Genomic DNA, 26721 nt, shown 5'->3' with positions numbered 1-26721 from the left:
GGCTGCCTAAGGAGGTGGTGAGCTCCCCCTCACTGGCAGTCTTCAAGCAAAGGTTGGATACACACTTTTCTTGGATGCTTTAGGATGCTTAGGGCTGATTCTGCGTAGAGCAGGGGGTTGGACTAGATGGCCTGTGTGGCCCCTTCCAACTCTATGGTTCTGTGATTCTATAACAGCATTCCAGCTTGACATGTATTCAAATGGCCTCAGAAGAAAAAAGGAAATCACGAGGCACAATGATGTAGTGGTCTTCTCTATGTTTATGGGTGAAAAGGTTATAACATAAAGTCTAAATGGTCAAACATATGATCAAACATAAAGAGTCAACCAAAATGGGATCCTAGGTTAAGTGACCCGCTTTCTGTTTTAACTTTCTGTTTTAACTGTTTTAACCACGGGTGCCACGGACTAAATAAATGGTTAAGCCCTGTTGAGGTGGGATTTGTCCGTGATGAGGAAGGGTCCGCATTGGACCCTTTCTCAGGACAGACAATCGGAGGGACCAATCAGCAGGTGCGAAGCGGCTGCCGATTGGTCCCTCCGATTCCCAGCCCCAGCAACTGTGAGCCGCGCGCAGCGCGGCTCGCAGTTGCTCCCGGCTTGACGTGGTGAGAGGCGCTTCGCGCCTCTCGCCGCATCAGCCGGCTACCCGAGAGATCCCCTGGCAGCCGCGCTCTGCGCGGCTGCCGAGGGCTCCCTGCCCGGCGGCCTGATGCGGTGCGCCTCTCGCCACGTCAGGCCGCTGCCAAACAAAGACCCCGCCAGTCGCGCGTAGGGCGGCTGCCGAGCCCTCCCTGCCTCCCCCGCTGCCGGAGCCGATGCGGAGCGGCTACAGCAGCACGAATCATAAACTCCCGTTCGAACCCTGGCGCCTCCACTCGAAAACAGAAGATGCCGCTCTAGGCTCCCCACCTCTATGGCGGCAGGCCTCTGTCGCGCGTTGCCGCGGAAGCGTCCCAAAGGAACGTGCCACTCTAGCCTCCCCGTGCCCTTCAGCCGGAAGTGTCTATCCTTAGTACCCTTTTTGAACTCTATGGTTCTGAGCCGACAACTGTAAGTATCTAGAGCCCGCTGTATGCCTTCTACAGCGGGCTATATTTCTAGTGATCATATATACTGTATTACTGGACTCACAATTAATAAATTGTTTAAGATGTACTTTAAAGCCATTGGAATGTTGATACTCCTTAGTTTCCAACATATATTTACACACCATACATTTACCACAACAATGATTACCTATTGGTAAAGTATTAATAGGGCGTTCTATGGGTCTGATAATATCCTGAATATTTCTGCCACGACGCCACGCTATAAGTGGTTTTACCTTGCGGCCCTCAATATGGTCAACCATATGCCAGTGTTTGTGTATAATTTTTTGCAGTTCACAAGAATAATCTGAGTTCTCAAAAGATGAGGTTAACCTGTTGTTTTTCGGCCTGAGTTTGTATTGTAACAGAGCCTCATGGTCTGTTCTATCAACGTGGTCTATTGCTGCATTAATAGTCCACAATGGGTAGCCTCTGGCAGTCAGATCACTACTTAAAGCGATACATGCCCTTTGATATCTAGTAGCATCTGAGTTGTTTCTTTTGGAGCGCAAAAATTGCCCAAAAGGTAAATTGGTTTTGAGGTGCCATGGATAAAAGGATTGGAAATGTAATAAGGTATTTCTATCCGTGTCTTTGTGAAATGTATTCAAATGGCAGCATACCACTTGCTCTTTAATGCTGATAAAGTATCAAGAAGCATAGGAATCTAATTCAGTGAATTCCAATTTTTTCAGTAATCCCTCCTCTGGATTATCATACCACTGTTTTGCTGTCTGAGTGGCATGGCACAAGATGGCCCCATGCATGGCGTCAATGGTAGGGATAATTGGGACACCAACCCAGTGTGTGTTTCCCTGTGCATAAAGACATTGACTAAATCTTGTTCTGTGTACGCCTACATGCACATAAGTACATATATACTTTATATTTAAATCAATACATCTCCACATATGTGAGCTAAAGTGATGTAATAAATAATAGTTACACATATTCAGCACCCAGGGAAGAAATTGAGATAGTGACAGATTTTATTTTCCTGGGCTCCAGGATCACTGCAGATGGGGACTGCAGCAAAGAAATTAAAAGACGCTTGCTCCTGGGGAGGAAAGCTATGGCAGATCTAGATAGCACCCTAAAAAGCAGAGACATCACCCTGCCAACAAAAGTGTGTTTAGTCAAGGCTATGGTATTCCCAGTTGCAATGTATGGCTGTGAAAGTTGGACCATAAGGAAGGCCGAGCGTCCAAGAATTGAGGCTTTTGAACTCTGGTGCTGGAGAAGACTCTTGCGAGTCCCTTGGACTGCAAGGCGAACAAACCGGTCAGTCCTAGAGAAGATCAGCCCTGACTGCTCCTTAGAAGGCCAGATCCTGAAGATGAAACTCAGATACTTTGGCCACCTCGTGAGAAGGAAGGACTCCCTGGAGAAGAGCCTAATGCTGGGAGCGATCGAGGGCAAAAGAAGAAGGGGACGACAGAGAATGAGGTGGCTGGATGGAGTCACTGAAGCAGACGGTGCAAACTTAAATGGACTCCGGGGAATGGTAGAGGACAGGAAGGCCTGGAGGATCATTGTCCATGGGGTTGCGATGGGTCGGACATGACTTCACACCTAACAACAACAACAATATTCAGCACCAATATTTAGCTTGCTGAGATTCTTTAGGTGGAACAGATGCTTAGGAGCATTTATCAGTCAGCCAATTTCAGGATGTATTTCAGAACACTGTGTGAGGCTTTGGAATGTATCAGGGCAGAGAAACTGCTAGCCTTTAGCCATTATTTTTAGCCTTGTTTTGAAATGCTATCATTTTTTTAAAAGCTAAACAAATTCATTTTTCATGAACTGCTGTCATTCTCTGTAATTCTACTGATGACAGATTGATAAAGAAGAAACACACACAATTGTGACTCAAAACAAACAGTTTTGCTATAATTTCATTACCCCAAGTTGCCTCAGGAAGACTGTAATTTTTTTGTCATGTTTTACTTCTTTATACACAGATCTTCATGATATATATTTTTTTGAAAATCACTATAAAGTTGAAAAGAATGGCCACAATCTATGAACAATATATTTAATTGACTATATCTGCTCTGCTTGCTGTGATTCCTTTTGAATGCAGCTGAAGCATGATATTCTGTTTCAGGACAAAGTTGTACATTATTCATTTTTGTTTTACAGATTTTTTTATCCCACTTCTCTGGCCTCATAAAGGTCACCTAGGCAACTAAGACACTGAACAGATCACAACTATATTTTGTATGGAATTAATGTGGTTGTCTGAGAAAAAGTACTACTAATAATATGGAAGTTCTGTTCAGAAAAGGGGTAAATACCAAACTGCTCACTTTTAAAAAATGGAACCAACATGACAGCTTATCTTGAATAATTTCAAAGGTAATTTTTAGGTCAATTATATATTGCTAATGCCTCCTATGAATGAAATCCAGTGAATGAATTATGACAGAGGACTGTCATCCTTCAATATATATCTAAAGCTAAAATGATGGGTAAAATAATCAGTATTCTGAAATCAACAGCAAAGCTCCTATTTTTGTGAAGTGGATGTGAAGTTTATTTTGTGTTTCTTTTGAATTTTAGTGTGTTTCTTTTGAATTTTAAAGAAATAATTCTCTGGAAAGTGTCTGATGCAGCTATAAAACACCATGTCAACTTCGCAGTGAGTTTTTATTAAACAATTCCTGCAGGGTTCCATTGAAACCACACTTTGTCCCTATATGAGGAAGAGGGAATCATTTTGTGGCAATAACCAGACCACAATCAAGGATGCATTATTGAAAGGGGGAGTCATTTGTTTGAACATTTGAGTTCAGATTTCTCTTTCTGTATCATCCAACATCTGTTGTACTTTAATTCTGAGATGCTGTCTTTGCTTTCTTTTTAACACATGTATGAGAAAGTGGTTTTATTATAGAGTTCTGGGAAGAACTGGCTTGCTTGTATGAGGCAGTTCTATTCCAATGATATCAAATATTCTATTTGTGGCTTTCTTGTAAAATATTTAAAAAGGAAGGGGGATAAAATAGAAGATGGTAGTGTAAGAAACAAAGAATAAGTGGCACATTGTATAATAAATAAGGCAGGCAAAATGGGTATCTGTAACTATTGGGAAGATACTGTTATGAGGAAAGAATTTGAAACATTACTTCCACATGCAATTTGACACCCCCCCCCCATTGTGCCTTGTCAGAAATGAGAAGCCAGAAAAAGATTAATCAAAAGCAACATGCGGAATGCATTGGTAAAATATAAGATGGATATTTGAAACCTGTTACCCAGAGACAGGACAGCATGCAGTCAAAACTTACTTTCAACCCCATGAGGCAATAGAGCACACTGATGACACTCATTGGCAGGACATAAAAGAGGACAGAGGTCACTTGGATGATGCAGTTGTAGATCCACATGGGCTTGACCACAGCACAGGTATCTGAGCCAGGGACCTCTGTGTGGTTTGGGAAATATTGCACCATGATGCCATGGATACTGGCATTGGGAAGAGCGAAGAGGACAGACAGGATCCATAGGGTGAGGATGATCCTCAAAGCACGTCGCCGTGTACTTTTCATCTTAGCTTGGAAGGGGTGAAGAATGGCCACGTACCTTTCCATGCTGACAGTGGTGACACTCAGAATGGAGGCAAAGCAAACAGTCTCAAAAAGAGCCGTCTTAAAATAGCACCCTACCAGTCCAAACAAAAAGGGGTAGTTGCTCCACATTTCATAGGCTTCCAAAGGCATCCCAATGAGCAGCACCAGTAAGTCTGAAATGGCCAGGCTGAAGAGATAGTAGTTGGTAGGACTTTTCATATTCCTGTGCTTAAGAATCACCAAGCACACCAAGAGGTTGCCAGACACTCCAACTATAAAGATCAAAGCATAGACCCAAATCATAGGCAGGAAGAGATGGCTGCGCTTGGGTCCATATAAAAAGGCTAAGTAGTCCTCAGTGCTATTTAAATATCTCCATAGGGGTTCAGCTTCTTCTTTTCGATGAACATACCAAGTGAGGTTAGTTGTCCAATCCATTGTAGAAAGAATAACTACTCCAGCTCTAGCTTTGCCCTCCAAGATTTGCTTGCTCCAGATTCCTTATTTTTTGAATGTAGAAATGTGACAGAGGGTGGGGGGAGGGAAGGGAGAGAGAGAGAGTGCTTTCAGACCTGAAAGCACTAAGCATTGAAAAGAATAACTATGTGTTGGAAAGAGTGAATGGATATCTGCGGTGTACATCTGCCTTTGCTGTATTAACTGTTCCCCTGTGCAGAATCCCTTTGACAGCAGGCCCCTCCTTCTGCATAGTCTCATTGGCTAGCTGCATAAATGAAATTATATGTGGAATGAACAAGTCTTGGTTAATTGTTTCAGGTTTCTTGATAGAAGCTTTTACTGAACAAGAGGTAAAGGGTAGAAGAAGGGTAGAAGAAATCTGAAATCCTTATCTTAAGGTAAATCCTTGAAATTCGTACCTTTATTAAATGGTAGAGAGTCTAGGAAAAAGAAAATAATGGATATAATAATAAAGCTTGATTAAAAGTTATGCTTGAAGATGAAACTCAAATATTTTGGCCACCTCATGAGAAGGAAGGACTCCCTGGAGAAGAGCCTAATGCTGGGAGAGATCGAGGGCAAAAGAAGAAGGGGACGACAGAGAATGAGGTGGATGGATGGAGTCACTGAAGCAGTAGGTGCAAACTTAAATGGACTCCGGGGAATGGTAGAGGACAGGAAGGCCTGGAGGATCATTGTCCATGGGGTCGCGATGGGTCGGACACGACTTCGCACATAACAACAACAACAAAAAGTTATGCTAAAGTGATTTCTTTCAACTGAAAGCTATGGAGGAAATAATACTGTTTGTCATGGACCAACTTATAGCCCTTATTGATTTGATCTTCTGTATTATATAGAGGACAAAAGAAGAAGGGGACGACAGAGAATGAGGTGGCTGGATGAAGTCACTGAAGCAGTAGGTGCAAACTTAAATGGACTCCGGGGAATGCTAGAGGACAGGAAGGCCTCGAGGATCATTGTCCATGGGGTTGCGATGGGTCGGACACGACTTCGCACCTAACAACACCTAACAACAACAGCACCTAACAACAACAACAAATTATATAGCAAATAGATTGCCTTCCTAGGGAAAGGCAAAGGAAGCAAATAGATTGCTGTATTTGTCAGTTTTAATGTTTACATTTCACATATAGAGCTGAAAATTTGCCACCTTTAAAGCACTATATCAGTGCAGAAGCAGTCATCCAAAAGTATCATACAAAAGTATGTTTTGTATTTGGAGTCGGGACCGGGGGGAGGGGGTGGGGGGAGAAGATTAACACAAACACACATGTTGGGGAGAATCAGTTAGACTTCATTGATGACAGGTTCCTCAGGTCTTGGTGCACTATAGTATATTTAAGACAGAGAGCCTTGGTCTGAGGAAATCAAGCTATGAAGGACTTATTTGTGGGGGGAAATCGCTCTACACTGGCTACCAGAGAGCCATCTGGAGTGAAGGCAAAGCCCCTTCCTAAGAAAAAGCCATGCAGAACACTCAGGCTGTCCTTGGGCTATTACAGGCTATGGGAGACTGAATCAAAATGCATGTTCATATGATAGCTGACACTGAGGAAGCAGAAATTATCAGCAGGCACTTCAACCCCCCCCCCTCCATACACACCATGGTCACTGATCAGAGGTAGTGCTTTGTAGTTTCAGGAACGTTCCAATGCCTTAAATACCACAGAGTAACAACTACTAATATACATAGCTATACGGCTTGGTTGCCAGGGTAAATGTCATGTTAATGTGATTGCTGACAAAAGCAGAGTATCAGTGGCAGTTGCTCAAGCTCCCATTGGAAGACAAGGGACTGTGAACAGAAAAGGGGAGGAAACCAAAACCACGCTCACATTTATGCATCAAAAAAGACCATTCTCAGTGCTGTAACACAAGAAAAGTTGCCTTAAAGCTGGTTTCAGAAGCCTCGCTGATAAAATGCTGTTGGAACAGTGGGCAGTGTTTGCAATGCAAAAACAAAAATAACACTATGGATTTTGCGCTGCGAACACAGTGCCATGTTAAGATTTGAAAAATAAGACATTGTTTTTGGCAGTCCTCTTGCAAATTTTATGTGATGCATAATATACCCAGATCAAACCATCTAGTTCAGTTTCTGTTTTAAAGTGCAAGAAGCAACAGATGGTTGCAAGGAAGGCCCAAGTCTTACAGGGAGATATGAAATGACATATTCATAAGAAATGTGTTTTTTTTCTTTTGTGATCTCCCCCCACCCTGCATCACCTAGGCTGAGCTTGTTTGATGTGCTGAGTCACAAGGGCTGTTACTCTGTCCTAGAACCAATCAACACCAAACTACAATTTTGTGGATAGCAGTTTCATAGCAGGTAGTTTCAGCACAGCTGGTATCAAATTTCTAGCTACAAAACAAAAGCCAACAGGCTATGTTAATGGCCTTATAAGAAAAGAAAATGACAGATTAAACCAATTTGGCCTGTAGTGGAATGGCAGCTGGGTCTTTGCGTGGAACCTAGAAGTCAAAGGATATACAGTGAAAATAGCATCCATGGCAACAGTAATTTCTGAAAGTAGGGAATGAGATCAAAACATCTCTCTATCTCAAACACTATTCAAAATGAGCCACCAGAAAAGGCTGTTGCTGTTGCTGGCTAGGGCAGCATGTGCATGTGTACAAAAAAACTGATATTTGGAACTTATGTTGGGGATTTTTATTGAGAATGTGGCACATCAATATATTAAATAAACATACTAATATCAGAAGATGGAATGCAGAAATCAGCCCTGATCCATGCTCTACAATCTACCTTTTTTGTATCCATACTTGTTGTCTGAAAGGGCTCTCCTGATTAAAGAGAAACATGCTGAGAATGTTGGGTTGCATATCAGATCTAAATTTTCATAGATTATCTGAAGATAGAACCTAAAAATATGTCAGAACAGGATGAACTTGCAGGAAAGATTACTGATCCAAGCAGTGAGGTAACCTTCAATTACTTCAGCAGACTGATCTATGGCATAAATGAAACTGAAAAGAAGGTGCCAAAAATAGTTTGCAAGAGGCAGATAGTCTTCTAATTTTTCATGCTTTGTTTCAGCATCTATATTGTGTTTTGATAATTAAGAGTCTATACACCTAGGAGTGTCTTGATATGAACTGGAGAAAAACTATTCACCAACAAATAATTAGGGAGTCTAAAGAAGCTCTGGAAGGGAATTCAGGAAAGTGATGGAAACTGGAACCAAAGGGGCTAGGAAAATCTAGTGTAAACACTAGCTGATTTATGAAAATCTGTTTTACTATTGTGCTACAACTATTGCCCTGTTGCACTAAGGCTGAATTATCATTGTATGTTTTGCAAGTAGGGCAGAATTAGTTGTCTCAGCTTCCTTACTATCCATTTCACTGAGCATTTAGAAAAGGAAACCATGGCTGCCCTGGTACATTTCATGCAGAAGATGTTGCTTAGCTGATTATTTTCAGGTCACAGAAGGGCTGATAGGACGAAGAGAAAGAAAAATTTGTTTTCAAAAGCTCTTTCCACTTCTACTGCTGTACAATCTAACTCCATGATCTGTAACAATGAGAAATGCATAAGTAAGGGAAAAGTCCATAGTAACTGAGCGAGTGGTCCCATAGGCCCTGGCTAGTGAGTCTGCATAGTAGTAAAGATGAGTGGGCTATGGACAAGCAGCTAATGCCAATGGAAAGATGGGATCATGCTATTCATTGATGGATAAAAAGGGAACAGTTGCATGATACAGGGGGGCATGGGAAGAAAAGAGAAAAAAGGTGCAACTCAGAGAACAAAAGGCGGCTGCGACTTACCCGAGCCACTGTTGAGGCGGCGGAAGGTCGCGCGGCGGAAAGTGTGGCTGGTGGCATGCGCACGCACGCATGCACGCACAAGTGCGGTGCAAGGGCGGGGCAGGGCGGCAAGCGCGGGGCTATTTAAGCAGCCTCGTGCTCACGGCCTGCCCCTTTCGCCCGCAGCAGAGCCGAGTGCAAGGTTCTGCCGCTCGCTGCGATTCAGGGTGTGGCTGGGCCTGTTGAGTTCCAGCCCTCCTCCCCCCTGCAGGTCTTCTTGGCTCTCCTGAGGAGCGCTTGGGGATGGCGCAGAGACGCCGAAGCAATCGGCCTTCGGACCAAAGGCTGCAAGGTGGGGGCGTTAACACCCCCGGGCGGGAGGGGATCCGGGAGGGGGAATTCCCAGCGGGTGGGGAGCCACCCCTCCGATTGGGCAGCAGGCGGGCGAGCACTGTGCGGGCGAGAGCCGTGTGGGTCGTCTGCCCTGACGGCTTCATCCCAGGCAGCTGCAGGTCGGGCTAGTGGGCCATGTGGGCGGCCCCAGGAGCAGGAAGGTGCTGCCAGGGATCAGCAGCCATGTGCTCCGGAGCTCCCGGCGGGGGTTGGGGATCGATCGAGCAGGGCCCACCACGGTGGGAATCGGGCCCAATCTGGCAGCGTGCACAGGGACAGGGGCAGGAGGCTCCAGGAAAGCCCCTCTGCCGCTCATAGGGGCAGACCTTGAACCCGAGTGGCTGCCAGTAGGGAGCCGGGCCAGGAGCCTGCTGAGATCTTACAGGCACTTCAGGGTGCAAGGGATCAATCTCGAAGGACCGGGGGGGAGGGTGTGGAGGGGTAGTCTAGAGCTTCCCTCCACCAACTGTGCAGCCCCACCCCCTCAGCCTAGCCCATGAGATCGCAGCCCAGAGGCTGAGCCGAGCACACCTGATAGCAGCGCCTCTACTTATTGGAAGGGTTATCCCCGGGCTGTTTCTCAATTGTCAGGCTCGCATGCCCCTTTGGGGGAGGACAGTGTCACAAGTACTGTGGAGGACAGTTCCTGGGGTGAGAGTTCTGCTACCTTGGACACTGACAGGTCTGGGGACCCTTCCAGACAGAAGCGGAGAAGGAAGTCGGGCCGCAAGAAGCGTTGCAGGGCACATTGCTCTGTTTCCTCCGGTGAGTCAATCTCCAGTGAGGAGGCTGACAATGGCCATAAGGAGGGCCGCTACTGGTTGGAGGGGGCATTTGTGCTGGGTAAAGATAACATAAAGATAAGCTCAGCAAGGACTTTCCTAGATGTGAGCGCAATTTCTCTAATTGGTTGAGGGGTTATGTAGAATACCTCACCCTTATCTCTGCTGCCTACCCTGAGAGGGGGTGGCATTTGGCCAGGCATTGGTCCCACATTTTGGAAGCCAAGGAGACGGCGGGCGAGGACGCCGCCTTAGAATACAACCAGGTATTCAGGGAACGGGCCTCCTACAACGCCCTTGCAAGGTGGGACATGCGAAACAGTGATGCCCGGCTGGTGAACGTTGGCCCCAATGTGTGCCCGGCTAGGGAACGTGAGCGGAGGTTGCCAGTGTGCAGGCGGGGGTCGGGCCTCCCATGCTGGGATTTCAACTGCAAAACATGTCAACGGCCCCAGTGCCGGTATAATCCTGTCTGCGAAGCGTGTGTGGGGGGCCATGCTGACCAGTCTTGCTGGGTGTTGGTATGTCGATAAGGCCATGCCCATGGGATGCTCGGTGGCATGTTCCGTTTTTGAAAAATTCAGTACCTTCTTGGAATGGGCAGTGAAGGAGCGGGGGCACTTTAGACAGGTCATCCATTTCTTGGATGATTTTTTGGTGGCGGACCCAGTGGGCTCGAGGGATTGTGCTTATCGCCTACACGTGTTTCAACGTCTTGCCGTGGACCTGGAGGTTCCGTTGGTACAGGAAAAGACGGAGGGCCCGGCATCCTGGCTCACTTTTTTGGGCATTAAGTTGGACACAGTGAGCGGCACTTCCCGCCTGCCTCAGGAAAAGCTGTACACCCTTAGGTCCTTGCTTCAAGACATGCTGGGTAGGTCTAAGTGTACACTCAGGGAGCTCCAGGCACTACTGGGACATCTGAATTTTGCCTGCCGGATCATGGCCCCGGGCCAGGCATTTTGCAGGCATTTGGCAGGCATTTGGGCGCCACATCACCATATTCGGGTAACTAAGGGACTCAAGGAGGACTTGAGGGTGTGGCAAGTTTTCCTCAGTGACTTCAATGGGGTGTCCATGTGGCAAGACCGGTTGCAGCTGGGCGACTTGCTACAGGCGCACTCAGATGCAGCAGGTGGCCATGGTTTTGGTGTATATTTTGATGCCAGGTGGTGCTACGCACGATGGCCGGCCCACTGCGGGGAGGCGGTCTGGCGGGACCTTACATTCTTGGAACTCTTTCCCATCCTGGTGGCTGCCTATATATGGCAGTAGCCTATATATGGCAGTAGCCGAGTAGCCTTTACCAACTGCAGGGTTGTTTTTTGGTACGACAACCTAGCAGTTGTACAGGTAATAAACAAGCAGTCCTCCAAATCCACACAGGTCATGAGGCTCATTCGGAGGCTGGTTTTATTGTGCCTTAGGGCCAACATTTCTTTTCATGCACCGCATGTGGCAGGAGTGGATAATGCATTAACAGATTCCCTTTCTCACCTGCAGATCTCAAAATTTCGTCAACTCGCCCCTGGGGCCACTCAGGACCCGGAAGACTTCCCGGAAGAACTTTGGACACTTGGAGAGGAGTGATTCTGAGAGGGATTCTGGGGTCCTTGGCACCATCCACCTATCAGGCTTATGAAGGAGCTGCCAGGGGGTTTCTTGCTTTCGCCAAGGAGGAAGGACTTGCATCCGTTTGGCCAATGCACGAACATACATTGCTACGTTATCTGGCCAGTCTCTGGAAGAAGGGCATTGCCCCGGGGACGATGCGGGTTCATGTAGCGGGCCTGGTGTTTTTTAGCAAGGTTTTTGGGTCCTGGGATCCCAGCACATATTTCTTAGCTTGTAAGGCCATTGGGGGTGGCGGAGGGCAGAGCCGCTTACACAGGATACTAGGCACCCTATTACATTGGCACTTCTTGAAAGTTTGTTGTCTCAATTACCAATTGTTTGTTCCACCCATTATGAGGCCCTCCTGTTTACAGCAGCCTTTACATTGGCATTTTTTGGGGCCTTGCACAGTAGCGAGTTCCTTGCTCCTTCTAGATTGCTTACTGGATATAGTTCCCTTGACAGGAGTAATGTGGTGCCTGTGGACAGTGGCTATATGGTCACACTGAGAAGGTCCAAGACTGACCAGAGGGGTAACGGTACCAAATTGCATTTAGTGGCCCAAATGGCAAGCCCATGTCCAGTGACCAGCATAGCGGCTTTTTTGGCTGTTTGCCCCTGAGTAGCGGGGAACTTACTTATCCATGCGGATGGCACATGCCTATCTGGGTTTCAGTTTGTTGCAATACTGCAGAGGTGCTTGCAGCGGCTCGGCGTCCCAGCAGAGTGGTATGGGGGTTCATTCTTTTAGGATTGGGGCAGCTATGCAAGCTCACATGCAAGGGGCTTCTTTGCAGCAGATTAGGTCGATGGCAATCCATGGCTTACATGTCTTATATTCGATCTGACCTTTAATTCATTGCAGGATCTGTGGCGGCTGTGTTCATCTGGATTGTTGGGCATAGCTATGTTTTTTGGGCCAGTCGATATGCCAGTCGTATGGGTTGGGGCCCAAACCTTGGCGACGGAGTTCATCTGGTCTGGATCAGGCATCGGGGTATGCTGTGGATAGCGCTCCTTGAGACGGTCCACCGGATGCTGTTGCTGAATGGACCTCCCGCAGCTTTAGTTGTGCACGTCGGCGGCAATGACCTGACCAGGATGAAGCGCGTGGATCTGAAACTGCTGATTAAAGTAGACTTGGCTGCTCTCCAGCAGATGATGCCAGGCACGGTGTTGATTTGATCGGACATTGTTGAGAGGTGTGCGTGGCGTTGGGCTAGTTCTGTTAGTAAAATTAATCGATCTGTTCAGAAGATTAATGTGGCCATTGCAAAATGGGCATCCGCCTGTGGGGCTAGGGTGGTGCACCATTTCGGGATACTCAAGGAGGAGGAGTCTCACTATAGGCCTGACGGTGTGCATTTATCTGATTAGGGTTTAGAGGTATGGCTTCAGGACATTCGAGCCACACTTGCAAACTGGTTTGAGGATGTTTGCGGGAACAGTGCCCGTTAGGCCCTGTTCTAGTGGTGGGTGGCACAAGGAGAGGAGCCTGTTTAGGTTAAGTGTCAGGTCAGGGGCACCTGACTTTGGAAAGGGACCTTCATCGAGGTGGCCAAACTGCGAGTTAGGCTGAACCCAGCTGGGGAATGCTGACATGACTCGCAGGGCTGGATAGCTCAGGGTGGGCCAAAGAAGGTTGACGCCTTCATCGGCATCCTGAGGGGACCATCTCCCTTGGTAGAACACCCATGGCTAGGCTCAGGGCTGCATGAGGTAATGCAGACGGCCTTAGCTGATGGGTAGGGGCATGTGGTCAGCTGATCACAAAAAGTGGGCATCCTCTCCTTGTTTAGCCAACATCTCAGGTTTTTTGTATTAAATAAAGCTGTGGCCAGTTTTAAGAGCCACACAAGTCTCCATGTCTTTCCCCAGCCCAAAATGCACAGGCCTGCAAGTCAACAGAAACAATGAAGAATGAGAGGTAATATTTCATCCCTGTTAAAAGATTTTGGCACGTTTTATCCTTTTTGATGATGATGATGTTCAGTTGTGTCCAACCCTCGGCGATTTTATAGGAAAGTTTTTGCCATACGTTTCTGTCAATGACTGCTTTATTTAGTTGGTTCATGGTCATCCCTATATCGCTTTGATCATGTTGAGCCAGCGGTTCCTTTGGCGACCACGCTTCCTTTTGCTGCTGACCATGCCGAGCACTAATGATTTTTCTAACAAGTTTGATCGCATGATGTGTCCAAAGTAGGTGAGTTTTAGCCATAATATCTTGCCTTCTAATGACATAGTTGGTTTGCTCCTCTCTAAAACTATCTTGTTGGTAACTTTGGCTGTCCATAGGTATTTGCAGCATTCGTCTCCAGGACCATAATTCAAAAGCATCTATTCTCCTCCTGTCTTCTTTCTTCAGGGTCCAGCTTTTGCATCCATAGCTAGTTCTGGGGAAGACAACGGCATTGACTAGCCATCACTTTGTATTTTTCCATATCCACTCTCTATTTTTCCATATGCGTGTCAGGGTCCGGGGTTTCTTGTTCCTTCTCCGCCACGATGTCGGGAGCTGAAGACCAGGCCAGGAAAGATAGTTCTCAGGATAGGCAGCGTCTCAGAACGGAGTCCTGTTGAATGACTTGCATTCACGACTCCCGGGTTCAGAATAGTTTCCTCACTATGCTGAACCCCGCCTCCTCACAGACGCCGACTGCCCCATTTAAATATCCTTCCTCTCCTCGTCCCCACCTCCCGAGCCCTCAATAACCTCCCACCAGTTCTTCCGGGTACACCTGTTCTGCATTATCTGTTCTGCCCTCACTTTGAGCCGGGCGCGACCAGTCTGTCGGCGTTCTTCGTTTCCTTTCTGTTCACTTTCCTCCTTCGTCTCTCCCGCGTATGGGTCTGTGGCCGCTGCCCCCTGTTCCCGAGAGACTGCTACTCTGCCTGTGGGGAGAGGATCTTTGGCTGCAAGTCAGGCCATTCCCGACATCACCCCCCCCTCAGGTAAGTTGGGCGGGTCATTGTCCTCAAACACTCTAGAGAGATAGTCTGCATTGACATTACTTTTCCCCGACCGATGACATATTGTGAAATCAAAAGGTAACAAGGACAAATACCATCTCAATAACCGGGGATTCTGATCTTTCACTTGGGCTAGCCAGAGTAATGGCTCATGGTCAGTCACCAGACGAAAAGAATTCCCAGACACGTAATACTGCAAAGCCCCTACAGCCCACTTGATGGCCAAGGCTTCACGTTCAATGGCTGAATATTTTCGTTCGGCGGGGGATAATTTTCTACTAAGAAACAATATAGGTTCCTCTTGTCCTTGCCTCTCCTGAGCCAAGACAGCCCCGATTCCCGAACCGGAGGCATCTGTTTGTACTATGAAAGGTTTCTTGAAGTCAGGATTGTGCAGAGGAGTGGCCTGAGCTAATTGTTTCCGCAGGTCTTCAAATGCTTGTCACTTTTCTGTTGTCCACTCTATGGTATTAGGCTGTCCTTTACGTAGGCTATCTGTCAGGGAACTGGCCTTTGTAGAGAAATTAGGAATAAATTTCCCATAGTAGCCTATCATCCCTAGAAAGCGTTTCAGATGTTTCTTCATCGTGGGACGGGGTAGTTGTTGAATCTTTGTGACTTTCTCTGGAACTGGCTTCAATAGGCCCTTACCTACAATGTATCCTAGATACTGTAACTCTTGAAAGCCAATACGGCTTTTCTTAGGATTCGCATGTAGCCCGGCTTGTTTCAAGGCTTCGAAGACTCGGGATAGATGTTCTAAATGAGTCGGCCAATCTGGGCTGCATATTAAAATATCATCAATATCGGCTGAAGCCAACCCTTCACAGTTGGCCAAGGCTCGATCTACTAATCTCTGAAATGTTGCTGCTGCTCCATGGAGGCCAAAAGGCATTACTTGAAATTGAAAGAGGCCTTGCGGAGTGGCAAATGCTCTCTTTTCTTGGTCCTCTGGAGCCACGGGTACCTGCCAATAGCCTTTCGTGAGATCTAGTGCTGACAGATACCTGGCCTCTCCCAGTTGTTCAATTAGCATGTCAGCCCGTGGCATAGGATAGGCATCAAACTGGGCCACCTGATTAACTTCTCTGAAATCCACACAGAAACGAGTGCTACTGTCCGGTTTCGGCACTAATACTATAGAACTCCGCCAAGCGCTTTGCGAGGACTCAATTATCTCCATTTTGAGCATATCTTCTACCTCAGACTGCACTACTGGCCAACGCTTGCGAGGTATAGGCCTCCATGGAGCTCGAACTGTTACCCCTTCCGGTGTCCGAATTCGATGGACTGCTAGATGTGTTCTCCCGGGTAATGAGCTGAACACTTCTTTCCAGTTTGCACTACCTCTCTAGCTTCTTGCACTTGTTGCTCATTCAAAGACGAATCTATATTAGGATTTGTGCTCTCCCCACCCGCCCAGGGGCTGGTGCCATCTGGTAACTCCCTGGGTTGGCATGCTAAATTGACTTGCCCATCTTCCCTGGTATACCATGGTTTTAAGCTATTCACATGCAGTGGTCTACGAGCCCGTCTGTGTTTGCCACACTGCACCTCAAATGTCACGGGGCCCAACACTTTAGTGACACGATACAGACCTCTCCACTGATCTCCCACGTGGGTCCCCAAGCTTTCACGATGAACTAACACGTCCTCCCCTACTTCAAATGTTCTTACTTTAGTGCCTTCATCGTATCTCTTTTTCTGCTTCTCTTGAGCCCAGTGTAGATTTTCGGTTGCGTGTGTTCTTATTTCCTGCAGCCGTTGCTGTAATTGCTGTACATACTCCTTTGGATGCTGACCAGGGCGTCCAGGATCAGGAGCCCATTGATCACCCACCAGTTCCAATATACCCCGAGGCTTACGTCCATACAAAAGCTCAAATGGTGAAAATCCTAATGAAGCCTGAGGAGTTTCCCTAATAGCAAACAGTAAAGGGTCTAAGTACAGATCCCAATTACCAGCACAACTATATGCTAACCAGCGGAGCATTCCTTTAATCGTTCCATTCATCCGCTCCACCAACCCATCCGTCTGGGGGTGGTGAACAGCTGTAAAAATCTGTCGGATTCCCAAAGTTTGACATACCCACTTCATCCTTTGGGCCGTGAAAGGTGACCCTCGATCTGTCAACAGTTCTTTTGGTAGGCCCACTTGTGCAAACAGTCGCATCAGAGCCTGAGCTACCCCGGCACTCCTCATACTTCGCAAAGCCACTGCTTCCGGGTATCTGGTGGCATAATCTACCATGACTAACAGGTATCGATTACCCCGGGGTGTCCGTGGCAGGGGACCTACAAAATCCATGGCAATCCGTTCGAATGGGACTTTAATGATGGGAAGTGGATATAACGGAGCCTTAGGTACTCCCCCTTTGGCTGTTCTCTGACATACCTCGCACGTACGACAGTATCTGCAGACATCCTCTGCTACCGCTGTCCAAAAGAAGCATTGTAAAACCCTGAGTAACGTCCCTCTAGACCCTTGATGCCCCGCCCACTCATGCTCATGGGCGCTCCCCAAAACTTCTCTCTGATAGGCCACTGGGACTAGTAACTGTTGCCTTTCTTCGCCTCTATCTTTTTGTAGTCTATACCACACCCCTTTCTCTACAACTACCCAGGGATATCTCTGGGCTCTTCGAGGATCCCTTACCTGTCCTTCCCATACAGACACAGCTTGCCGTAGATCCTCTAATGCTGGATTAGTTCCTTGGGCCTCTACGAAGTCTGGGTCTTGGGACCATGTCTGTTGTACGTCAGCCTTCCCCAAGTCGAGCCCTCTCTCACTCTCTCCTTCATCCTCTTCTTCATCCTTTCCTTCTTCCCCGTTGCTGTCATCCTCCACTGGCGTTGTCTTCTCAGGTAACTCTGCATGTTCCTTTGAGGTTCCTTCTCCAGGATCATCTTCAACTACCGGGTAGGCTTCAGCTTGAGTGTGCCGTAAGGCCTTCTGCATCAACTGTTGAAATGCTGGAGCATCCCGACCCAACAAAAGGTCATATGGTAAGGTCTGCACCTGTGTTAACTCTAAAGCTTGTGCCCTCCCTAAATAGTTCACCGTCATCCATCGAATAGGACACTTCTCCAAATGACCATGGAAACAAGCTACTCGGGTCCAACGATGGACAGGAATCCCTGGAGGCACCAACTCCGCCCTAATCATTGAAACCGAGCTGCCACTATCTAATAAAGCTTGCCTAGGACCTTCATCTAACCAAACTTCTACCAATAAAGCAGGGGGCTTAAAGGGCTTGTTCACTGTTGTGACATTCAGAGACTCACCCCAACCTAAATCGCACTCCATAAGGGGGCATTCCTTACGGAAATGGCCCCACTGGCCACATGTGTAACATGGCCCTCTATTGCTCCCAATATTCACAGGGGGAACAGGTGGAATAAAGTCTCTCCCACGCCCTCCTTCCGCTCCCGAAGGACGGGCTCGACCTTCCCCTGGAGTATAATGACCACCACTCACTGAACCTCCAGGTCGTGAGGGCAACCCGACCTTGTATTTTCCTCGACCTGACACCTCTGTGCCCTTGTTCGTTGGTACCTCTTTCCCTGTCCCTCCTGCCTTGCCCCCGTCTTTAGGGTTGTTTTGCTGATTCGCGGCCACCACATTTTCTAAATACTCTGTGGCCTCTTTAAGTGTTCTGGGCTTCCAACAAGAGATCCAGTGTCTTATACGGGGAGGAAGAATTGTCAACAACTGTTCCAAGACTACTTCATCTACTATCCTCTGCTCCCCGGGAGACCCCGGCAACAGCCACCGGGAGGCCAGATCCTTTAACTTGGTCACTAATGTCCTGGGCCGTTCAGTAGGCTGATAAACCACAGCTCGGAACTTCTGCCTTTGTGTTTCTGGGGTGATTTGGTATCTGTCCAATATAGCAGCCTTTAGAGACTCATAGGATGCTGCTTCCTCTCTACCTAATGCTTTCAATGCAGCCTGGGCTTCTCCAACTAAATAGGGTCCCAATATAAAAGGCCATTGCTCTTTAGGCCACTTGGCCACTTCCGCGGTTCTTTCAAAGGCTTCTAGGAAAGCTTCGATATCATCTTCAGCTGACATTTTGGTTAATGCAAAGGTGGGAGGCTTTGGCAATGCTATTGGATTAGTATTACCAGCACTGCCAGCTGACGGAGCTAATGCAGAGACCGCCTGATGAAACCGCTGCATTAAGGCTTCTTGGGCCTCCTGCTGCTGCCGTGCCATCCTTTCCATTACCTGAGCTTGGTGTTCTGCCATCCACTTCCCAAACATTTCAAAATCCATGGCTGTAGGAGCTCCTGCAGTTCCCTGCTTTTTCTTCCCTGTCTGCCCCTCCAGCCCTCTGCTCCTTATCTCCTCCCCCTCTTGGGTTTCTATCAGACTTGTAGCTCCGGCTGCATGGGAGGGGGGAGCTTGAAAGCTAGCTGGGCGTAACAAGGAACTGACTCCCGACGAAGAACGAGGCGGAATGCGTGGAATTACCAGTCCAAGGCGTGGTAAACCCCCAGGGATCCCCGTACGGGCCACCAATTTGTCAGGGTCCGGGGTTTCTTGTTCCTTCTCCACCACGATGTCGGGAGCTGAAGACCAGGCCAGGAAAGATAGTTCTCAGGATAGGCAGCGTCTCAGAACGGAGTCCTGTTGAATGACTTGCATTCACGACTCCCGGGTTCAGAATAGTTTCCTCACTATGCTGAACCCCGCCTCCTCACAGACGCCGACTGCCCCATTTAAATATCCTTCCTCTCCTCGTTCCCACCTCCCGAGCCCTCAATAACCTCCCACCAGTTCTTCCGGATACACCTGTTCTGCATTATCTGTTCTGCACTCACTTTGAGCCGGGCGTGACCAGTCTGTCGGCGTTCTTCGTTTCCTTTCTGTTCACTTTCCTCCTTCGTCTCTCCCGCGTATGGGTCAGTGGCCGCTGCCCCCTGTTCCCGAGAGACTGCTACTCTGCCTGTGGGGAGAGGATCTTTGGCTGCAAGTCGGGCCATTCCCGACATCGCGGTTCATACTTAACATTGAGTTCCGGCCCAGTGTTATTCACTGTTTGATTTCATGGCTGCATCCGCCACTTTGAGTGATCATAGAGCCAAGAAAGTTGAAATTATGAATACATTCAATGTTCTTATTGTCATTCATGACTTTGGTGCTACTGCCAGTAGCCAGTTGATGTCATGATCTTGGTCTTTTTCATATTTAGGAATATTCACATCTTTTCACTTTCTTCTTTTAGTCTCTTTATCAGGGTCTTCAGATCATGTTCCAATTCAGCAAGGAGTGTTGTATCATCTGCATAGCAGAGATTATTGAAGTTACGGCCTCCAATTTTGACTCCGATCGTAGATTCTTCCAGATTAAGCTTCCGCATAATTACCTCTACATAAAGGTTAAAAAGAAAGGGTGATAAGATACACCCTTGTCTCACGGCTGACCTTGAACCAATTATATTGTTTGTACTGTGGCCTCCTGGTTGGTGTACAATGAACTGACAAGGTGAGTTAAGTGAAACGACACTTCTAATTCATGTAGAGCATCCCATAGCTTCTTGTGATCAACACAGTCAAATGCTTTAGAATAATCAATAAAGCATAGATAGATGGCATTTTGATATTCATGGTTTCAGGTGCCACGACCATGTCAAAAACCAGCCTGGACATCCAGTAGCTGAGCATCAATGGTTGATTTGAGACAGTTCTGAATTATCTTCAATACGATTATACTCATATTGGAGATCAGGGCTATAGTTCGATAGTTTGAGCAGATGCGAGCATCAATGTTCTTTAGTAATGGGATAAAACCGGGCCCTTTCCAGTCAATTGGCTATGTGCCAGTTTCCCAAACCTTTTTGGCTTTTGCTGCTCTTTGTTTTTCAGGTATAGAACCGTGGATTCCTCAATGTGGACTCAGAAGAAAAAAGGAAATCACGAGGCACAATGATATAGTAGTCTTCTCTATGTTTAAAAGTGACAAGGTTATAACATAAAGTCTAAATGGTCAAACATAAAGAGTCAACCAAAATGGGATCCTAGGTTAAGTGACCCGCTTTCTGTTTTATCTTCGTCAGTGGTTGCTCTACAAAATGAATAGACATTGTTGTGGTAAATGTATGGTGTGTAAATATATGCTGGAAACTAAGGAGTATCAACATTCCAGTGGCTTTAAATGTTATACAATTTGTACATGTTAAACAATTTATTAATTGTGAGCCCAGTAATACAGTATATATGATCATATGCAAATGCAAACTGTGCCATGTGGGAATGTCATCTAGACCTCTTAAAATCCGAATATCAGAACATAGGAGCCGACTGAGAAACAAGATTAAAAATGCTCCTCTTGTCTCACATTGGTTGGAATATAATCATAGCTTAGAAGAACTCACATTCTTAGGATGGGAACAACTTCAACCTTCACTATATGCCAAGGACAACATTATCATCCCCCTTCAACAATGGGAAAGTTTTTTCATTCATCATTTGAATACTGTGATGCCGGGGGGTCTTAATGCCAACATTGACTACAATTGTTTTTTGTAAAAATCTGTTTTGGTTATTTACTTTAATGGATCTGGCCCCTTTAAATAATTGACTACACCTGTAACTGCCAGCTTCTCTATAAATACTAACTGAAGGTATCCCTCATGGGCACTTTATGAAATCCCCAGACGATTATGAGCATTTTGCCAACATGATACTACAACTACTACTATGACAGTATATTGGAAGGTATGTTATGCTGCTTTGTAAAATTATGAACTATGTTTTGAAATTCTACATGCATATATTGTCTACTTGTCTATTCATTTTGCAGAGCAACCACTGACGAAGTTAAAACAGAAAGCGGGTCACTTAACCTAGCCTCTTTATTTTTCAGCAACATCCCCGTGTCAGATGTTAACCAATTGCATATTCTTTCCGGCTTTTTGTGTGGTATATGTTCTAAAGCAGCTTCTGTAACATTAGACTGAAATTCTTGCCACAGTTCCTCAGGTAGCTTCTCAGCAGTATCAAGCAGTTTGAATTTGTTCTTTACTTCTATGGCATATGTTGGTGGAATCTTGGTGACATCAAACTTTTTGGGGGCTACATTTTTCTTGATAGTAAATAATCTGACTTTTAACTCAGCCACTGATAGTCCATGATCAGAGCCACAATCTGCTCTAGAAAATGTTTTACTGCTAGAATGGACCTCTGCCATCTCTGACTGCAAAGGATAAAATTGATTTGATTACGGTGTATGCCATCTAGAGATGTCCAGGTGTATAAACAGTGTTTTGGTTGTTCATAGAAGGTGTTAGTGATATTTGTTTTCTTGTCAGAACTGGATAAGCCTGTCACCAGCTTCATTTTGCTCACCTAGTCCAAACCTACCGCAGTTGCCCTAGAATCATAGAATAATAGAGTTGGAAGGGACCTCATGGGTCATCTCATCCAACACCCTGCACTATGCAGGACATTCACATCCCAATCACTCATCTACTGTTACCTGCCACCCCTTTGCCTCCACAGAATCAGCCTCTCCATCAAATGGCTATCTAGCCTCTGTTTAAAAATTTCCAAAGATAGAGAACCCACCACCTCCCGAGGAAGCCTGTTCCACTGAGAAACCACTCTAACTGTCAGGAACTTCTTCTAGATGTTTAGATGGAATTTCTTTTGAATTAATTTCATCCCATTCATTCCGGTCTGTCCCTCTGGGGCAAGAGAGAACAATTCTGTTCCATCCTCCATATGGCACCCTTTTAAATAATTGAAGATGGTTATCAGATCCCCTCTCAGTCGTCTCCTCTCTATGCTAAACAGACCAAGCTCCCCTAACCTTTCTTCATATGTCTTGGTCTCCAAACCCCTCATCATCTTTGTTGCCCTCCTCTGGACACTCTACAGTTTGTCAACATCCCTCTTCAATTGGGGTGCCCCAAACTGAACACAGTACTCCAAGTGAGGCCGAACCAGAGCAGAGTAAAGCAGTACCATCACCTCCTGTGATCTGGACACGATACTCCATTTGATACAGCCCAAAATCTCATTTGCCTGTTTAGCCACTGAGTCACACTGCTGTCTCATGTTCAGTGTATGGTTTACTAAGACTCCTAGATCCTTTTCGCACATGCTACTGCCAAGACAAATCCCCCCCCCATCTTATATTGTTGTATTTGGTTTTTCCTATCTAAATGCAGAACTTTACATTTGTCCCTATTGAACTTCATTTTATTCAGTTCAGCCCACTTCTTGAGCTTATCAAGATCATCCTCTATTCTGTTGCTGTCTTCAGTTGTGTTTGCTACCCCTCCCAGTTTTGTATCGTCTGCAAATTTAATAAGTATCCCCTCTAATCCCTCATCCAAATCATTTATAAATATGTTGAAGAACACAGGCCCCAGGACAGATCCTTGGGGGTACTCCACTTGTCACTCTTTTCCAAGAAGATGCTGAACCATTAACAAGTACCCTTTGGGTACTGTTCTTGTTGATAACAAGTACCCCCTGGCCCTGTTCTTGTTGATTTCCAACTTTGGCATTGAAATCCCCAATAACATATATCATGTCCTTTTGAGGCACCTGCTTCATTGTTTCATGCACTTTTGCACAGAAATCTTTGATTCCATTTTCATAAGCAGCCGTGGTTGGTGTATACACTTGTTCAACTGTTGTGTTCAAATAATTCGGTCATTTACTGCTGTGTAACTTTCAACTGCATGAGCTGTCTTCTTACCCACAATACGTACCACACCATTTCTTCTGATACTGTGACTAGAATAGTAAGACTGTGAAGTCTTCAGATGGAAAGTGGTCAGTGTAGTTCACTGACACTGAGCAGACTGATGTTGACTCGGGTCATTTCTGATTTCACAATATCCAATTTTCCTTGTGACATTCCATGTACATTCCATGTTGCAATCTTTCTTGTTTTCTTTTGGTTCAGGCCTCTGCATTCTGCATCGGCTACATCAGTGTCTCAGAGGGTTTCTCCCAGCTGCATATAAATGTCCAGGTTACTGGTAGAGAGTTGTCACCCTTCCCCAGTGGCTTGTTCAGTACTTCATGGCCTTGGGGGGCTATCACTCCATATCATAGTTGACGTACTTTCCATAGAATTTTCTTGGCAAGAAAAATGAGGTGTGTTGCCAGGGTGTAAACTGCACGGAGCTTTTATTCCAACCCCAGATCGCTTCAGTCCCTGCCCTCTACACAGAATGCGATTTCCGTTTGGATTTGGGGAGATTTAAATTTTCCTTCTGCAGCAAGAAGGATTGATCCGGAGTGACCCTACCTTTATTGTGCAATATCTTAGACTGCTTTTAATCCTGAATATATTCAGAAAATCGCATTGTTTTGAATCTGGGCTCCCCTCCGTGGTAGAGGACCCGTGATTGGCTACAGGTGGTCATGTTACAAGCCTGCTTAAAAGGAGAAGCCCCTAAGTTCTCTCAACTTCTGTCGGCCTTGGATTTATTTTTGTGCTTTCTTCGTTCACCCCCCCCCCTTCAAGAAAAGAAAGGATTTTTTTCCTCCCTCCTCTGACTTCTTGGATCCTCTCCCCCCCCTTCAAGAAAACAAAGAAAGAGTCTCCATTTGCCCCCCCTCTTCTGAGCCTCCCTAACCACGTGCAGAAGACTTTCCTGTTTCAATGGGGAGGGGGGGAAGAGGAAGACCCGAGTTCAAAGCGATCTGAATTCAACAGGATGGACAATGGAATAAACAAAGTAAGTGCAGACTCTGCCCTGTGCCTCTGTAATTGTCCTGAGGGCTGTGACCACAGTTCACCCCGTTACCACGTTGCAGAATACAGTAGGACTTTAAGGGGGTTATCCCTTTTAATCTAGAGTAAATAATATTAGAGAATATTAAATCATTGTTATTTCTTCTAAGTCAGTGGAAATGTCAAAAATATTGGCAAACCCAAATTATTTCAGATGGTTTCACAGAGTTATGCTTTTTGACTGAGAAATATGGCACTTTGGAATCCCCCAGAGACAGCATTTTTTCTATTTTAGGACTGTTTGAGGTGTGACATGATTCTCATGTGGAAGACTTCATTTAGCATGTAGTATACATGAAAATACTTTCTTAATAGTATGCTGTACTCTGATGCTGTACTCAGGGAATGTGATGGGGAAAAGAATCAAACAATACATATATCCTGCAATCATAACTACCACTGTGCCTTTTATAGATTTATTAGAATTAAAGCCCATTGTAGCTGATACAAATGAGGTGACAAAAAACGGCATGGGTGTGGAGAGATGGGTGTCAAGAACCTGTAGTTTGGAATGTTTGTTGAGTGTGGGAGAGGATTGACCTTTGGGAATTGTGGCATAGTGGTTACAGATGAGCTCTCCAGAGACATGTCTTCAGATATGTGAAGGGAAAATCAGACTGGAGACTCTTCTTAGGGGGAGATTACATGGCAACCAATTCCTCCCAGTTCTGCGTCATTTCCCTTCTTGTGTGAATTAGGCCACATTCACCGAAATGCCCCTCTGTCCTCATACACATGGGGTAGTCACAGTACACAGGTGTCCATCCTGTTCCTTCTTCTCCATTTTTTCACTGTTGATATAATGTTCTGTACCCAAATGCTGTTTTCACTTTTCCCCTTAGAAGAAGAAGAGCTGGATTTTTGTATTATTATTATTATTATTATTATTATTATTATTATTATTATTATTATTATTATTATTATTATTATTATTAAATTTATTTCCCACCACTCCCTTGCGGCTCGTGGTGGGTCACAGTGTCTTAAAACCCCATTAAAAGACATGAAACAATTACCAACATGGCGGAAGATCAATAAAAAAACCCCGACTCCCCGCCCCCACACTACTAGTGGGGTGGAGAAGGAGGTCTCGATGATGTTCACTGCTGTTTACTACCAAAAGAAGTCTCAAAGCAGTTTACAAATACCTTTTCCCACACAATAGACAACCTGTGAATGAGGTGGGGTAGAGAGAGCTCTGAGAGAACTGGGAGTAGGTCGCAGTTACCCAGCAGGCCTCAGGTGTCTCTAAGCTGTTAAAAATCCCCTTCCCTTCTTCTCCCCATAATAGGCACCCAGTGAGGGAGGTGGGGCTGAGAACTCTCAGAGGGGCTGAGAACTCTGAGAGAACTAGGTCTACAGTCGCCCAGCAGGCCTCAGGTATCTCTAAGCAGTTTAAAATCACCTTCCCTTCCCTTCCATAATGGGCACCCTGTGAGGGAGGCTGCTAGGGAGGGTGGCAAGCGTAGGGGCCAACCCAATCAGGGTGCAGCCAGCTGGCTGCACCCTGATTGCCCTGTATTCAAGTCCAGACACCCCGGACATGCTCCTCCCACAGGGGCATTTCATAAATATATAGAGGAACCATGGATAAGGATTTTCTTTTTGGCTTGCTTCCTTTTGTGCTACCTCTGTACTCATATTCTAAAAAAAGGCCTATGAAATGTACTTTAAAGAGGAAAATCAAACAGAACTTACTATTACTCTGAAATTAAATAACCACTTGGCAAATGTTTCCTCATATCATTTAATTGTGTCTTTCTTAATCTAGCCATTTCCTCATAACATAAGTGAATGTGAGAGCACAGAGTAGTATAAAATGAGAATCTTATAAAAATCCACAAAGATCTGTCAACTATTTGTTTGACCAACTATATGCAGAACAGTTAATTCAGAAATCTACATTCAAAATAGGTCCTTGTTTCAATGTCCAGTAATTCCTTCTCTCTCTGCCTTTACCTTTCTCTCTAGCTCTCTCTGAGATTAATTTTAAATATTTTCCCATGTTCATTACAACTTTAACTATGGCTATAAAAATGTGTGTGCATATTTGTGAACAAGAAATCAGTATATGTTGATAGAAAATCTCATAGAAATGAAACGTATGGACTCTTTATTCACACAAAATAAGTTGAATGGTACTGTTTTCCTCTGTCTAAAATTGAAGAGCATGGTGTTGTTAATGTTTGGTTTTGTGTATACAGTTCTTAATTTCTAAAGAAAAAAGTGAAACAATTGTGCAGTTGCTGTTGTGCTCATCAGTTCCCTTTTCATCTGCTATGA

At 45.8% G+C, this 26721-nt stretch overlaps 1 protein-coding gene across 1 annotated transcript in view; it reads right to left on the bottom strand.

Annotated features, from left to right (window-relative positions):
• NMUR2 (neuromedin U receptor 2) overlaps window positions 1-5104 on the bottom strand; it is a 39817-nt gene extending 34713 nt beyond the window's left edge. The window contains exon 1 of the mRNA XM_077326505.1: window positions 4385-5104. Coding sequence (XP_077182620.1) covers window positions 4385-5104 — 720 coding nt within the window. The remainder of the gene's footprint in view (window positions 1-4384) is intronic.
• Between the last annotated feature and the right edge of the window lie 21617 nt (window positions 5105-26721).

The sequence above is a fragment of the Paroedura picta genome, chromosome 3 (assembly GCF_049243985.1).
Source record: "Paroedura picta isolate Pp20150507F chromosome 3, Ppicta_v3.0, whole genome shotgun sequence".
Taxonomy (NCBI): domain Eukaryota; kingdom Metazoa; phylum Chordata; class Lepidosauria; order Squamata; family Gekkonidae; genus Paroedura; species Paroedura picta.
This window is presented reverse-complemented; position numbering and strand designations above follow the sequence as displayed.